Source organism: Populus trichocarpa, chromosome 9 (assembly GCF_000002775.5).
Source record: "Populus trichocarpa isolate Nisqually-1 chromosome 9, P.trichocarpa_v4.1, whole genome shotgun sequence".
NCBI lineage: Eukaryota > Viridiplantae > Streptophyta > Magnoliopsida > Malpighiales > Salicaceae > Populus > Populus trichocarpa.
The window spans coordinates 7,143,740-7,159,022 of record NC_037293.2 but is presented as its reverse complement, the minus strand read 5'-3'; the positions used below and the strand labels follow the sequence as shown (position 1 = coordinate 7,159,022).

The following is a 15,283-nucleotide window of genomic DNA, read 5'->3' as shown; positions in this document are numbered from 1 at the left end:
TTCAATTTACTTTATTGAACTTATCAAAGAATTTTGACTTTATGAAGCTCTTCCTATACTTTTAGTTCTTGATTCTTATAATCAAAAAGTCAAAGTTTCATCAAATATTTTTTGTTCTCTAATTCAGGTAATATATTGATCAAAGTTATTATAAGCAACATGATTTTAGTTTTTTAGGATTTGTTGTTAATTTCATTGTGCGTTAAAAGGTTCTTATCCTTTGGGTTCACATTAATAACCTCGTAAAAAATAAATAAGAAAATATTATAAGGCTTAATTCTCAATCAATCATAATATAGGAGGATGATGCAGATAAAGAGATTAATTAACAAAAAAAGACAAAAGAAAAATAACCACAGTAAAACCAGGCAAGCCAACTAAATCCCACGACTCAGGTCTTGGGAATAGATGGCAAACTGGAAAAAATCATAAAGCAAATTTCTCATACCAACCAAATATTGAAGGGTAAAACTAAAGAAGAAATCAAATTAAAAAATATATATTTAAGATAACCCGGGTCGATCTATTAACCCCACGACTCAAGTCATAAGACTAGGTTATATGATAACTCCATAACAAGGAAAATCCAATTCTCAACCAACACCTACTTGAAGGATGAAATAAAAAAAATTAGTTTAAAAAAGAAAAAAAAAACTCAATGTTAATCTAGGTTAACCTTCCTACCCTGTGACCTATATCACGAGATCAAGTTTACCTCGTAAAAGGCAAGCTGAAAAAAACCTACAAAGCTCAATTCTTAACCAACCAAATGTTGAAAGATAAAATTTTAAAAACAAATTAATTGAAAAAATGACCCAGAACATAACCTTGCTATTTTGACATAAAAACAAAGAAGTGATGATCAAATTTGACAAAAAAACAAAATATCTGGCCACCTTGCTATTTTGGACGATTCGGTGTAAGAATTAATAAGAAGAAAAAGAAAAGAAAGAAAAAGAAAAAAAAGAAGGAAACATAGGTCAACTTGTCGATCAAACACAACTATTCACCACTCCACATGGAAGATCTTGTCGAGGTGCTTTCAATGCCATCGCCGAAGATTGGATTCGGTGGAGGTGTAAAGTCACACACATCACCCCAGCACAATGACTTTACTCACACGTGTGTTGCACCCGCCAACGAAGTCCTACATGTTTGCTCACTTCAACCCCTCACATTTATTTTAGATGTCATTTTGATCTCTTAAATCTTAATTGTTTTAGATCAACAAAATTTCAGTTTATTTTATCAAACCGAGAATTAAATAATGGATGTCAAAATGTTTCCTCGGTAATATGATACCATTATACCCAAGCAACCAAAATAAATCATTAAGTTCAATCTTAAATAAAAGCCAATGCTAAAGAATCAAATTAAACAAAAAAAAAAGTTAAGTGACCCGAAAAAAACAAGTGTGAGTATTCTTTGGCCGTGCAAATTAGTGCATGGTGGTAGAAAAACATAAGAGGTTGAATACTTCTTAAATATTCAAATTTGGTCCCTAAATCTCAAATTGTCTTAAATCAATGAAATTATGTTTTATCTTGTCAGATAGAGTATTTACCGAGTGATGAAATCGACATCACAAAATCTTCCCATGCACACATAGAAAAAAATAAACATTATAGATTATTGTTGCAGATAATTGATTATTGTTGTAATCTACTATGATTACTAAGAAGAGTTATAATAATTTCAGAGGTAATTTTAATTTTGTATTTATTTTAATATATTTATTGCGTTTCCAGTAATAAACATTAATTTCTCTTTTTATTTTAATAGCCATTCCCTGTAAATTTCTTCTAGAGACAAATCAATTAACATCTAGACTAAAAGTTTCAAAGATAATAACATTGATATGATGAGTCCTAGGATGATAAAAAAAAAAAAAAGAGTGCTCAATTATGACATTCATTAAGCAACTAATTGCATCCTTCATGATCAGTTAATTACGTGCCTGTAAATTTGATAATTAAGTGTGCTTAGTGTGGTAATGGATTATGCTTTTTAAAAGTGAAAATACATTAAAGTATTAATTTTTTTATATTAATATATCAAAACCATTTAAAAATATCTAGAAAAACATTAAGACCCGCTAGTGGATCTTCACAAAATATCTTGATGCCCAGCTAAAACATGACGACAGCTTAAGGACCCAGAAGGTTCCTTGGAGCCCAGGCCATGTTTAGATAGTTACTTCAGACTTGAGTACTTAGTAATCTTAAAAGGTAATTACACAAGGAGTGCATGCATGTGTGCATCTTGCAAGTATAGTTGCGGTCATTTTATGTTCGGCTCGGGGTCCATATAATTGGAACCACCAAAACAAGTAACATGAGCCCACTCCGAGAAGCCTAGAACCCAACTTGCCCCTAGGATGAAAGGCCATGGCCTTATCAGGAACATGTGGTGTGGAGAGACCCTGGTGCACTTTCTTGGGTCGTTGTTCTGAACAATTCCCTAGAGACAACGAACCATGCTATTCATATTTTTGTCGTTGTTTTGAATTCAAGAGATGAAGATAAATATTAGATGTTAGTGGGTCGCCAGTAGTCGGCAGGAATGGAGGAATATTTCCTTGGAATAGGATCTTATTGGTCCCTCAAAGAAAGATTTGGTCAGTGGGTAGAGGTTCTTTTCTTCCACATTTTTTCTGCCTTCACACGATGGTATTAATTTAATATAGGTTGATAAAAGTAAAATTAAATTAAGGCTAATTATTTCTTGAATGGGTTTAGTAAATTAATTTAAGTTGTTTTACTTTTTATTAAAAAAATTATAAGCATGTTTCATCAGAAATAACTCTTGACTTTAAATCAAAAGTTTGATAAAAAAAATTAAGTCAAATTTAGTATAAGTCGCAATTCATAAGTCAAAAGTTCAAAATTATTTCAATTTTATAACAAACTTTTGATTTAAGTAAAAAACTTATTTCTATCTAGACATACTTATAATTTTTCTTTGAAGTAAAAGTAAAAAAAAAAAAAACTTAAATCAATCTATAAAAATCATATCAAACGTTACCTTAATCGTATCAATTCTTAATTTATTATTGCTTAAAAAATAAAAATAATGTAATTTAGTCAGGATAATTATTAATTAAGTTCGCTATTTCGGTGCATTTGTAATGCTAATAGAAAATATAATAACAAAAAAATAAAATAAAATTGGCTTTAAAAGGTTTTCACTACTCTATTGTGTCTCCTCAGGTTACGCACGCGACCAGTGGCGTGACCGTATCCCGTATCATAGATACGGTCCACTCCTCTATGTACCTTTTAGTTAGGTACTGCCCCAAGATAGAAAGTATGCCTCTGTGTCAAGGCGCTACTTTCTGTCCGAGCTGGTAAGCTATGCCTTCTCGTTCAAAAGACAAGAAGGGTGGCATCTTTACTAAGCTTAGAGATGAGATGCAGTATTGCCTAACGATCGCCCACAGTGTTCCGAAAACACTGGCTGGGATTACTCTTCGTTCAGTAAGTTTTGTAACCCTAGAGACTACGAGTTGAGTTGTGGTTCTCCAGGTCGCCTAGCTTATCCCACGGATGCGGGGGCTGGGAAGAGGAGGTCCCATGGGCAATTATCCAAGTCAGCGCCTTCTTAAGCCTCTTCATAACTTCCATAACTTTGGCTCAAGTCCTATAACGAGGGTTTCGCTCGTTAAGGGCCGGGTTTCTATTCAATCTAAGAGTCAATTATCACGATGCTCTACCGCTTATAATACCGAAACGAACTTAGTTTCTCTAATTCCAACCGGAGCGATATTGTTGGGAACTTACACTCCTGGTGACAGAAGCTGGATTCTATCTCTTCCTTCTGTGAAGCGTATCTATTTGTTGGTTGGCTGGCTTGTGGTGCTGCGCTAACCACGCTAGCTGCGGAGTTGAACCACAGTTCTTCCTTACCTTTCGCGGTGAAATTCCACTTCCCTTTGTTCTTTCTACTACTACTGTAAACAAGCCCTTTGTTTAGTACACAGTGATGTATCATGTATGGGCGCCTATTTCACCCTCCATTGATGGATAGGCTTGCCACTTTGTCTTCGGATAACTGCCAAAGACAAAAAGACAAATCCGGAGACTCGAAAGGAAACCATGTCTTCTCCTTAGGAAGAGAGCTTCCTAGCCTATCAAGGAAACGCCACCTTTCATTAGGGAAATATTTCTCAGGTCCCAGGGCGAGTCACAACGCGGACTGCATGGTATCTATATTCAGCCGTATCTATCTCCAGCTCTTTCTATAGCTGGTAGGTTCTTTCGCAAGTTCTCTAATCTCTTATAATAAAAGGAAGCTGTTCAACTTGTCTCAATGGAGAGAATAGATGGAATAGTATGTGGGGCTTATACGTGGTATGCATTGCTGAGAACTACTAGCCTTGTAAGACTGGCAAGGTTATACCAGAATATGTTTAAAATGGATTGACTGTTATCCCTATGGGAATGACTAGTCTTGCTTGCTGGTCCTGCTTAGTGGGAAAAAGGTTTAAAACTCGCTACTCTATTGACTGAGTCACATCTTTGATTACGATTAAAAGGAACAATCTCAAATACACCAAGATCTAATTTCGGGTCATTTCTTGGTGAACATAATCTGCCATAATCTCTTCGATCCAATCATTTATATGCCAGAATAAAGAGGGATTGGGTAGGAAAGTGGAGGAGACTTTTTTGCATATGATAATCAAAGGGAGCAGCAACGCTGCAGCAATTCTTTGGAAAAGCCCGATTCTTTTTTTGTCTTCGAGCTTTCATAAGAAAAAAAAAATATAAAAACCGATAACTAATGGTCCAATATTTCTAAAGCCCAGCAAATTGGTTTTCAAAAAAATTGTAACAGCTGCTGTTGACTTTGATTTTTTTGAAATAATTAAAAAAATCCAAAACAAACAAATTCTCTGTTTAAAAATAACAGAAACTAAAAACGAAAACGAAGGCCAAGACTGGAAACGATACTAAACAAATCCTAAATTTCTATGCTTAAGAATAACCAGCCAGGGGTATGAAATATCAGCAAATATGATCAACGAACCATGGAGAGGGCAAGGAGAAGGAGGCGGTCTACTAATAACTAGTTCAATTTATAACGAATATGGCAGCCACTTGAACCGGAGCTAGCAAGTAATTTGATCCAACACAGGGGCAACAAGGCACCGAGAAATGACGGCCCGGATCAGAAGAAGCTAATAGCGCGCGCATGTGTGTGATTATACCTTCTTAAGAGCACTTGGAAGTTGAAGTAGATTCCAGATTCTGATGCGTTACAATGCTTTCGATTTACCATATGCATCAAAATCAATCATCATTCATTTGATGCTCCCATTGAAGTAGAAAATCCCCATCCCAAAAGTTATATGCCAAGCCACAAAGTAAATCAGGATGCCAGTTGCAAGTGTATTGCCATAACTTTATTGCGAAGCCTAAAATACAAATCAAGGTCTCTGGATACCGAGTAATGAATTTCTACTAAAGAATACCTATAAGTGAATGAATGAATGAATGAATCATTCAAAAGAATATCAGCAGAAGAATCCTACTATGTCCAGTCTTCAGCCATGGGTGAAATGATCCCCAGGATTGTAAAAAACTATTTTTAGATCAGGCTCCTCTAGAATTTAAATATCGCTCCTACCATATTTATTGCTAGCCTTCAGCTTCCCGATTACAAGGTTCTTTCAGAAAATAAATATCTATCAGCGTATGTGTCAGCTAAGTTCCCGTCTTTAAACTAAGAATGCTTTAATCATACATAGCGTCCCAATTGGATCAGCATCACACTAATATCATCACAAGAGCCTCGCAAAACAGAGAGATCAGCAAGCTTTTTACAGGCAGATAATGGTTCTGCCTTTTCAACCCCTAAGCACAATCGGCGAGCAATATCAACAGCTTCTTGATTACCAACCTGAAACCATGTAAAGGACTTCATTTAGATTATTTGAGCTAGTGAAATTCCTTTAGAGGGAAAAGATTGCTAGCGAGAACATACCTTATCCCATAAGCCATCAGAAGCTAAGATTAAGAACTCATGATCTGGCTTAATTCTAACAACGTTTGTGTCAGGCTCAGCTATTACCCACTGTTTAAGATGATTATCTCCAATTCCCCTGGACACAGCCAAGGATCCCTGAATTCTCCAAGTTCCATGGATTAAATCAACATAGCCACCCTGCAAAACAAATTCCATAAAATTCATTAGTTCCCATTCAAACAAAGTTTTTCTCAGACCCTGTATTTCTATGCAAGAGCGTGCATAATATGGTGACAAACTGCTTACCATGGACTCAATCCTGTCCTTCTCGTCTTCCCTGGAAGGCCGGTGATCGGCTGTGAGGGCCTCAGCAACACCTCCTCTACTCATAACAGCACGACAATCACCGGCATTAGATACAACAAGGTTCCCCTTCCTAATTAAAGCTGTCACGCAGCAGGAGCCACCTCTAATATCTTCTTTTAAAAACTGAGCATCGGTATTCAAATAACCATACTTAACCGCATCCTTAATGTCTTCTTCGTCCCTCCTAGCAACTTCATCTAAAATATTCTTATCTAAATTCCCTGCTGCAAATTCAGCAGCTTTAGCACCCCCATGTCCATCAAAAATAGCAAAGAAAGCCTGCAAACACAATGCATATATAGATTATAAGACACAAATTTTAAATCAAACAAAGAGCCTCAATATTAATCAACACAACATATAACAAATTTCCATATCGGGTTCCATATTTAGTTTAGCCTTGAAAATTACCATAACCAAAAACATGTGTCTAGATGATCAAAAGACTTCATTTACAGCAATTATTTTCATATTCTTTGATATTTTCCAGAATTCCTTAAACTGAAGCTCGTTATTATCTAATTCCATGTTTAATCTTTGATATAATCCAGAATTCCACAATTTTATTTCACATACCAATCCAATGAATAGCCATACCTAGACAGAGGAAGAAAACGAAAACAGAAAAAAATTCACACAGCAGAAAACCATGAAATTACCTGCTTGGCATCTCCTTCAAGGTCAACGACGGCAGAAAAGCGATCCTCCATAGCCTCTCTCCTTCCTCTCTTACAATAAACAGAATAGCCATACCCTTCTCTCTCCAGTTCCGCTCCCTCCACCTCCCTGGGCGTCGCCAGCCCTCCTCCAAACCCCATAACAACCGGTATATCCAGCCTCGTCGGCCTCTTCCTCTTCAAGAGCGTCGCGGCCGCCCCCGAACCCGAAGCCAGAGAAGAAGAAGAATTGAACCCAGTTAATGGTTTTTGAAGGCGATATCGAAACGGAGAGGGAGAAGAACAAGAAGTAGTTGAAGAAGATGGAGATTGTGTTGTTGGTTTTGAATGGGTTAGTGTTAGTGCTATGGTTTCTGCTGGTGGTGAAGGGATTGATACCACTGTTTTGCTGCGGAAGAGAGTTGTTGATGGAGAGAATACAGGAGAATTCGACACGGCAACAGAGCACGACATTTTTTTTCTTCTCGTGTGATGTTTGTTTTGAGTTTTACTACGTTCGCTTTTTGTGACTCCTTTTGTTCTCTGGTTTGTTTGTCTCTGAATCTGTTGCATGAAAGAAGAGGATTGCTATTGTGGAAATGTTAGGAGGTTATTTGTAGTGGTTTTCTTCCTAGTGATCTGTGGCCAATGCTCTGTTCCATAATGTCGATGTTGCCCTTGGATTATTTTTTTTTGTTTTAGCTTCCTGGGAAAGGGTCAGAAGATTTTCATGGTCAACGGATTTTCCTAGTAAGGTGGCCTGAATTGAATCTTTGATGCGTGTTTTTACTTGTATTTCTTACCATTTCCTAGTAGTGTCCACGTAAATAGTAGGGCTCCTAGTTTTTTCGTTTTTTCTAGGACAATGCCGTGGGATAGTTTTTAAAATGAATTTTGTTTTATTGTAAAGATTATATAAAAATATATTTTTTATTTCATGAATTTTTATTTTTTTATTAATGTTTTTCACAAGCATATAACTTTTTTATAATCAACTTGTCTTTTGAACAAAAAAATAAAGATTATTAAGAAAACTTAATCATTTGAATAAAGATGGAAAAATATATTATTTTAATCAAAACTTGCTTTTCTTATTTATTTATTTCTTTTTTGTTTTGATGTTTTTCTTTTTATGAGAATCATTGTTTTTAAACTAAAAACTTATCATGAAAAGTAAGGTTAAATAAAAATATATATATAAAAATCCCGACTCCATGGTGTGTACATGTTAATAATAATATTGTAAAGAAATTGCAGTAAAAATAACAAGATAATTGTTTTATTATCTATTAATATTTATGAGCATCTTCTTTATATTTAAATATTGCATATTAGATTTGCATATAACAATTCACGAGCTCAAAGGTTAACTGAAGAAAACAAAATGTCGAGAAGGATGCTACAGGCAAAACAAGGCATGCATTTTTGTTTGTTTCGTTTTTACAAACATATAAGCACTTTGATAAATTCAAGACAGCAACCAGCAAGTTTATTTAAACAAAAACGTTCTTTTTCTTATTAAATCTATATATATAAAACGAATTCATCACAATCTCCATGAAATTTATAATCAATATACAGAACAATGAAAAATTCTATGGTCAAGCTCAAATAAAAATTTGTTTTAAAAAATATTTCTTTCGAAGCAAGAGATATTTTTTTATAAGAGTGTTTGAGAGTGTGTTAATTATTATTTTTTAATTTTTTATTTGAAAATATATCAAAATAATTTGTTTTTATTTTAAAAAAATTATCCTTGATACCAACATATTAAAATGATCTGAAAACATTAAAAAATATTAATTTAAAGTATAAAAATATAAAAAAAATCAATTTTTATAAAAAACACTTTTGAAACGCAAAAACAAATGGGTTTTAGAGAGTGTTTGGGAGTGTGATAGCGGTTACTTTTTAAAGTGTTTTCGCTCAGAAATATATCAAAATAAAAAAAAATTATTTTTTTACATAGTACATTAAAATAATTTAAAAAGCAATAAAAAATATTAATTTAAAATAAAAAAATTAAATTATTTTTAAAATAAAAAACAAACCACTTCTAATATAAACACTCCAACATAGGAGACCACAACTAATCACCTCGGAGTTTTCGTGACCATCCAGCTATTTTCAAGCCAATTTTGTGTGTGTTTTCCAACACGGTGCAAGGTAGTTCCCGAAAATGCTTTTCTAGTTTGGTTTGGCTGAGTGAATCCGCGGATTCCATTTCAATACCATCATAAGTTTTCAACTAGGTACGAAGGTGGGTCAATATGTGATTCTAAGTTGTTTTTTTAAATAATATTTTAATATAAATATATGAAAATAATATATTTATTTTTAATATAACATCAAAATAATCTATGCTCGTAAATAAATTAATTTAAAAAATAAAATAAAAAAATAATATTTGAACACAAAAATAAATACCTTCAAGATAGAATTACGAAGTTTTTTTTTTCTTCTACATTCATGAGTGGGAGCGCCTTTCCAGGCAACGTCAAGGGCGCCTTTCTTGGGAAATAATAGTAGCAAGAGGGAGGGAGGGAGTGTTTGTGTGAAACCATGATTTTTTTTTTTCACGATATTCTAGTCAAACACGTTAAGGATGTGATTGAGAATGCGGGAGTGGCAGTGTGAATGAGTGGCAGTGTGAATGAGTGTTCTTGACTCTCGCTGTTATTTTATTATTATTATTATTATTATTATTATTATTATTATATTATTATTCTAGCCTGGAAGATGTCGCTGTGAGCAGAACCGTGGGTCCCATCCTGACCTGCTCGAGCGCAACTTCTCTGAAGTAACCGTTGTCGACAGCGTGGTTCTGTTTGGTTACCGTTATCGCCGTCTGTTAAATATCAATGTCACCAGCGCTCTGTAACCAAATTAAAACGGTAAGCTTCATTTTCATTTTTAGGGACTATTTACAAGTTTTTTTTTAATTTAAAAATATATTTAAATAATATTTTTATTTTTTATTTTTTATATTTAATATTAGTATGTCAAAATAATTTAAAAATATAAAAAATAATTAATTTTAAACAAAAAATACTTAAATTCTAGACAAACAACATTTTGGTAGCACTGCCACTAATAAATTTAATAATTTTCCATCTCTGCCATGTGCATCAAAACTTGCCAATATTATTCCATTATTTTTATTTCTACAAGACACAGTATTAATTAGGCTCTATTTGTTTTCTGAAAACTAGGGTTTTTTTAAAAAATGAATTTCGAGAAAGTGAATTATTTTTCAATGTTTGGTAGTATAATGGAAAATAAATTGGAAAACACTTTCCAGTTTTTGGTTATGTCATGAAAAATAAACTGGAAAATAACTTATTAATGTTTTATTTTTTTTCAAGTTTATTAAAATAATAAGAAACAAATCTTACAAATTAAAAAGTTGAATGAGAGTGAAATTGAAAAAAAATATAATTTTATAAATTATCTCAAATAAAATAAATAATAATCAAAATAATAGAGATCGAATTTAAAAAATAAAAAAAATGAAAGATGAATAAATTAAAATAATAATAATTAACATTTCATAAATTATTTCAAATAAAATAAGTAACAATCAAAAGAATGAGTACTAAATTTGATAGATAAAAAATTTTAATTAAAAAATAATAAGGGAAAATCAAATAAAAATTATAAAAATGAGGACCAAAATTAATATAAAAATTAAATTCTAAGGGTTGAAATTAAAAAAAATATTAAAAACAAAATATATATAGCAATCAAAAGTTTGAGGACTAAGTTTGATATAATCAGCAAATAATATGACATTTCTAAATTTTTCACAACTTCCGGAAAAGTGTTTTCCGCCCAAAATAAAAGGAAAACACTTCCCTGGAAACCAAACTAAATTTTTCTTTGATCGGAAAGTGTTTTTCATTGACCAACTTTTCTAATAGCAAACAAACATATAAAAGTTTGGAAAGTGATTTTCCGGAAATCATTTTTCGAAAAACACAGTCTTAATAATAAAATTCACATGAAATGGAGATTCTAAACAATTATATAGTCAACCTTGAAAACCAGATAACTTGAGCATCATTTTAATTTATAGAACTAAATAAAAAAAAACTCACGAATAAAATATTAGGTGTTTGTTTCATAATACACTATGTAGATTTGTGCATAAACATGTTTTCAAATGGTTTTTGATATTTTTAATATTCACGTATCAAAATTATCTAATAAATCTTTAAAAAAATTATTAAATTAAGTTGATATTATTTTATTTAAATATATTTTAAAATGAAGTTTCAAACACAATACAGAACCATTACCATTACCAGATATGAGTTAAGTTTATCACGGGACCAATCGATCAAGTCAACACAAGTATACTAAACTGTAAATCTTAGATAACATAACCTGGTCGGAAAAGTTGTTGCCAATCAATTTCCGTTGGTGGAAAATGTTTTCTCTTTCTTCTTCTTTTTATGATGGATATTCTTCATCGTTGACTTTTAGATGTGAAAGATCTTGTTTTTATCAAACAATCACTCTGCTAATCTAAATCGCCAATCCCAATTTTTCTTCGACATAACTTGCTGTCTCATCCACAACAAGCTTAAATCCCTAGTTGTGCATGATATTTTTACCTTGTTTTTTTTATTTTTGAAAACAAATTTTGAAAAAAATTATTTTTTTATTTTAAACTAATTATTTTTTAGTATTTTTAAATATTTTGATACGCTAATATCAAAAATAATTTTTAAAAAATAAAAAAATATATTATTTTAATGCATTTCCGAGTAAAAAACACTTTAAAAAATAAAAACAACCATAATTTTCAAAGACGCTATTAAAACCTAACAAGAACTTTCGATGGCCAACCACATGCCACTCTAATAAATAAATAAAAAATAGATACACAATCTAGATCTAAATGCAGCCTTTTTAGTTCTATCATCAAAATTATTTATGAAGGATATATTATATTTAAACAAACTATATAAAATCCCCAGCGACATCCTTTAAGAGTGTTTAAGAAGAGGAAGGGGAGGTGACCTTCAAGAGAAAAGTTCGTCTCTATGAAAGCTAACATGACCGGTGCAACAAGACAAATATTACCTCTCCAGGTATGTGAGATTTTAAATATTCGGAAAACACAATTTTTGTGTATTATTATCTTAAATTCCCGTATGTGAATATTATCTTGTTTTTAATATTTGATTAGCTACTCCATGATCAACAGTAAAATTTATTTATTTTGAAAATTTTCAAACCACAGGCACACAATAGATCATTAATGACGAGAGTATTTACACAAATAAAATTATCATATATTAGAGCACTAGTATTTTCCGTTTTCTTTTATGACTGGAGTTCGAACACCTTTTTTTAGTGTCTTGACCTTTCTTGACGGACAATGTTGTTTGTCGTTGGCAGGCCGTCCATGGGAGTGCTTGCGTGGACTTTTAATGGACCGTTGATGTCAAATTCAGGCTCTATCTGAACTCAGAAGCAATGGGCCTACCGTAACTAGCAACTGCAACCTCAAATATCGAACATGTCCTATTTTCGTCCACCAAATAAATGACGCCAGAAGCTCCACTCAACCACTGATTGGGTGCTGGGTCGAACATGTCCTATTTTTTAATTTCTTACATCAATAGTTATTAAACCTTCGTCAAGGAGCTGGGTCGAAAGTTGACTTGGTCTAGTGTCATAACTCATAATAGTTGATGTGGATGGAATTTAAAAAAATTAAAAAATATATTTAAAGTTTTGATATTTTACATTCAAAAAATCAAGAAACAATTTATATATGTTACAAATAATAAAGTTTAAAAAATTATTTCAAAATATTTTTTATCTCACATTATAAATATATTATCTTTTTATTTTAAGTCAAAGTATTTAAATCAATAAAATTTTTTATCCATACATTTAAAAAACAAAAAAAAAGTCATATGAACATAAAATATATATATTAATAGGTTTTCAATTCAACAATAAAAAAATAATTAATTTTTTATTATTTATATAATGAACTTTGATAAAGCTAGCAATCAATAAAAAAATGATCTCAACACACCTTTGAAGGTAAAGCTAGGCCGAGTAAGGGAAAATACTTTAATTTAATTTTTTTATATAGAGGCAACACCTATATTTTCTGTATTTTTTTGTATAATTTGTTTATCCATCAAACTGAAACTACTATTTTAACACTTTTACACTCCTTGTTTTTTAAGAAGACACAACCCATTAATATTTGTTCCATACATAAAAATTTCATTGGGCTAATTACAAGTCTAAATTTTGCCTACTCCTAACCGGGCCTTCTCAGGTTCCAAATCAATTCTACAGGCCGTGTCAAGATTGAAAACTATATAGTACATAATGGTCTCAACTTTAGCAGTGTTTATTTATAGTTTTTTACATGCTTCCAATTTTTTAAAAATTCTAGTCGTCATTTTATTACTGAATCACAACCTCCGGAGAATCACAGCTTAAGAAAGTTCTAGTTGTCATTTTATTACTGAATTTACGGCAGCATTTTTAATTTCTTACATCAACTGATACCCCAGATTTATATCCTCTGCAAGCCTTCAATTGCAGCAACTCCTGAAGTAACAGTTTCATTCTGCATGCGTGCTGGTTGATGAGCCATAAGGTAGCAAATCAGCTTCAAATGAAATTTGCAATCAGCTTCCAAGCAAAAGATTAATCATAGAAAACACTACAAGATTGATTCTATTCCACAGGAAGCTGGCTGAAAAACACTGGCGTGGCAGGAAGATTTATTGTCGAATTCCGATATGGAGATTCTGAACTTCGCAAAAAAAATTCAAGCTGCAAAATTATATCACATCAACTGATTTACGTTCAGTTTCAATCCAACTTTTCGAATATCCGATCTTCATATTTATTTTTAAAATTGAACGAACAATTCACGGCCAAAGTTCTCGCATATCTATAACGATTAAAAATCGTTGCATCGATCTTAAAATTTCTTCACCGCGTCATTTTTCAACGGAAAATAGTGCTATCAACTGACTGCAAATAAGCTAACAAGGAAAAAAATTTACATTCAATATTGCAAAAATCACAATGTAGTTCCCCGACGTCCAAATGCAAAACAAAAGGAAGCTCTGGATAGCGAGGGGGACAAACTTTTTTAGGCTTCACTGATACAAGCATAAAATTATCAAATCTTAGTTTTAGCTTTTTATAAAACAAAGATATGAAGCCTCAGAAATAAGATAATACCAAAATTAATATCAGAGGAAATTATTTTAATCTGTAAGACATCAGCAATAAAGAAAATGAAAAAAGAGAAGTATTAAAAAGAACTCAGTCCCTTAGATGTTCATAAAGTGTTGCGATCATTACCGCAAGTCATTACAGGTCTGTATTGACTCATCACTGTTCTTTTAATACTAAAACTCCTAATTTTCTTTAAAAAAACATTGAAAATTCAAATGGGTAAATGATGAAATTCGAATGTAGGTGCCCAAATGGACTCCCAAAGCAACCAAAAGTAAAAGGGCTGAGGGAGAGATGTTAAAAGAGCAACACAACCACTTTCGCTTCTAGGGAACGAGTCATATGGGAATTAAAAATCCACACTGACCAGATAAAGAAGCCTTCTCTTTGTGGAAAAGCAAAGGAAAAAAACCCAAATTTGGTGTTCGGAATTTTAATTAGATTTCCTTTAAAATACTTTACCTCGGCAGTACAGAAAGAGGGAGAAGAGCACGAACACTAATGAGATGTCGCTGAAGAGATGCTTTGAAGAGAGACTGGTAGAGGAGCGACCTTCTTTTATAGAGAGAGACGGGGAAACGAGACGGCGGATATGCGGGTTCTTTAAAGAAGCGGGTCGTGTGTTTACCCTAATATTTAACATGCAAATACTTATTTGTCCTCCATAAATGGACTTTTAAGATGCTTATTTGTATTCAACAAATGGGCTTTTTTTAATAACCCCCAGGAACATGTGGGCTTTTTCAATTTCAGCCTTGAACGATGTGTACACTGTGGGTTTTGTTCCTCGTTCGCTTTGCAGTTTGGGCCAGGTTTTAGATGAGACTTTTTTATTATTCTAATCTCATTTGTTGCATTTTTGTGGATCTTCGAGAGCGGCCCGTATTTCAAGAGATTGGTTTCGGAGAAATTAATAGATATTTCTAGAATAATATTTTTTATTCTTTTCTTGTATACAAGTGGAATGGTATCGTTCTGAACCTCTAAGGTAACTAGTAATCCTAATGGATTTTATGTAATTTTAATAAATTAATAGATATTTAACCCGTGTTTTACCATAAATTAGA

The 15,283-nt window shown here is 32.4% G+C and overlaps 1 protein-coding gene, 1 long non-coding RNA gene and 2 other non-coding genes across 4 annotated transcripts; all 4 read right to left on the bottom strand.

Annotated features, from left to right (window-relative positions):
- Positions 1-5,378: 5,378 nt before the first annotated feature.
- Positions 5,379-7,585, bottom strand: LOC7454857 (probable protein phosphatase 2C 25). Its single transcript, XM_002313951.4, has 4 exons — positions 6,993-7,585; positions 6,274-6,612; positions 5,986-6,165; positions 5,379-5,901 (listed from the first exon to the last, which is right to left on the bottom strand). The coding sequence occupies exons 1-4, from the start codon at positions 7,560-7,562 to the stop codon at positions 5,740-5,742; spliced, it is 1,251 nt and encodes a 416-aa protein (XP_002313987.4). The 5' UTR covers positions 7,563-7,585; the 3' UTR covers positions 5,379-5,739.
- Positions 7,586-13,220: 5,635 nt separating this feature from the next.
- Positions 13,221-14,839, bottom strand: LOC112328647 (uncharacterized). Its single transcript, XR_002983724.2, has 2 exons — positions 14,679-14,839; positions 13,221-14,017 (listed from the first exon to the last, which is right to left on the bottom strand). It is a non-coding gene; the product is annotated as an uncharacterized LOC112328647 (long non-coding RNA).
- On the bottom strand, positions 14,059-14,203 carry LOC112328711 (small nucleolar RNA snoR136). Its single transcript, XR_002983900.2, has one exon. It is a non-coding gene; the product is annotated as a small nucleolar RNA snoR136 (small nucleolar RNA).
- Positions 14,298-14,383, bottom strand: LOC112328706 (small nucleolar RNA SNORD25). Its single transcript, XR_002983895.1, has one exon. It is a non-coding gene; the product is annotated as a small nucleolar RNA SNORD25 (small nucleolar RNA).
- Positions 14,840-15,283: the final 444 nt, after the last annotated feature.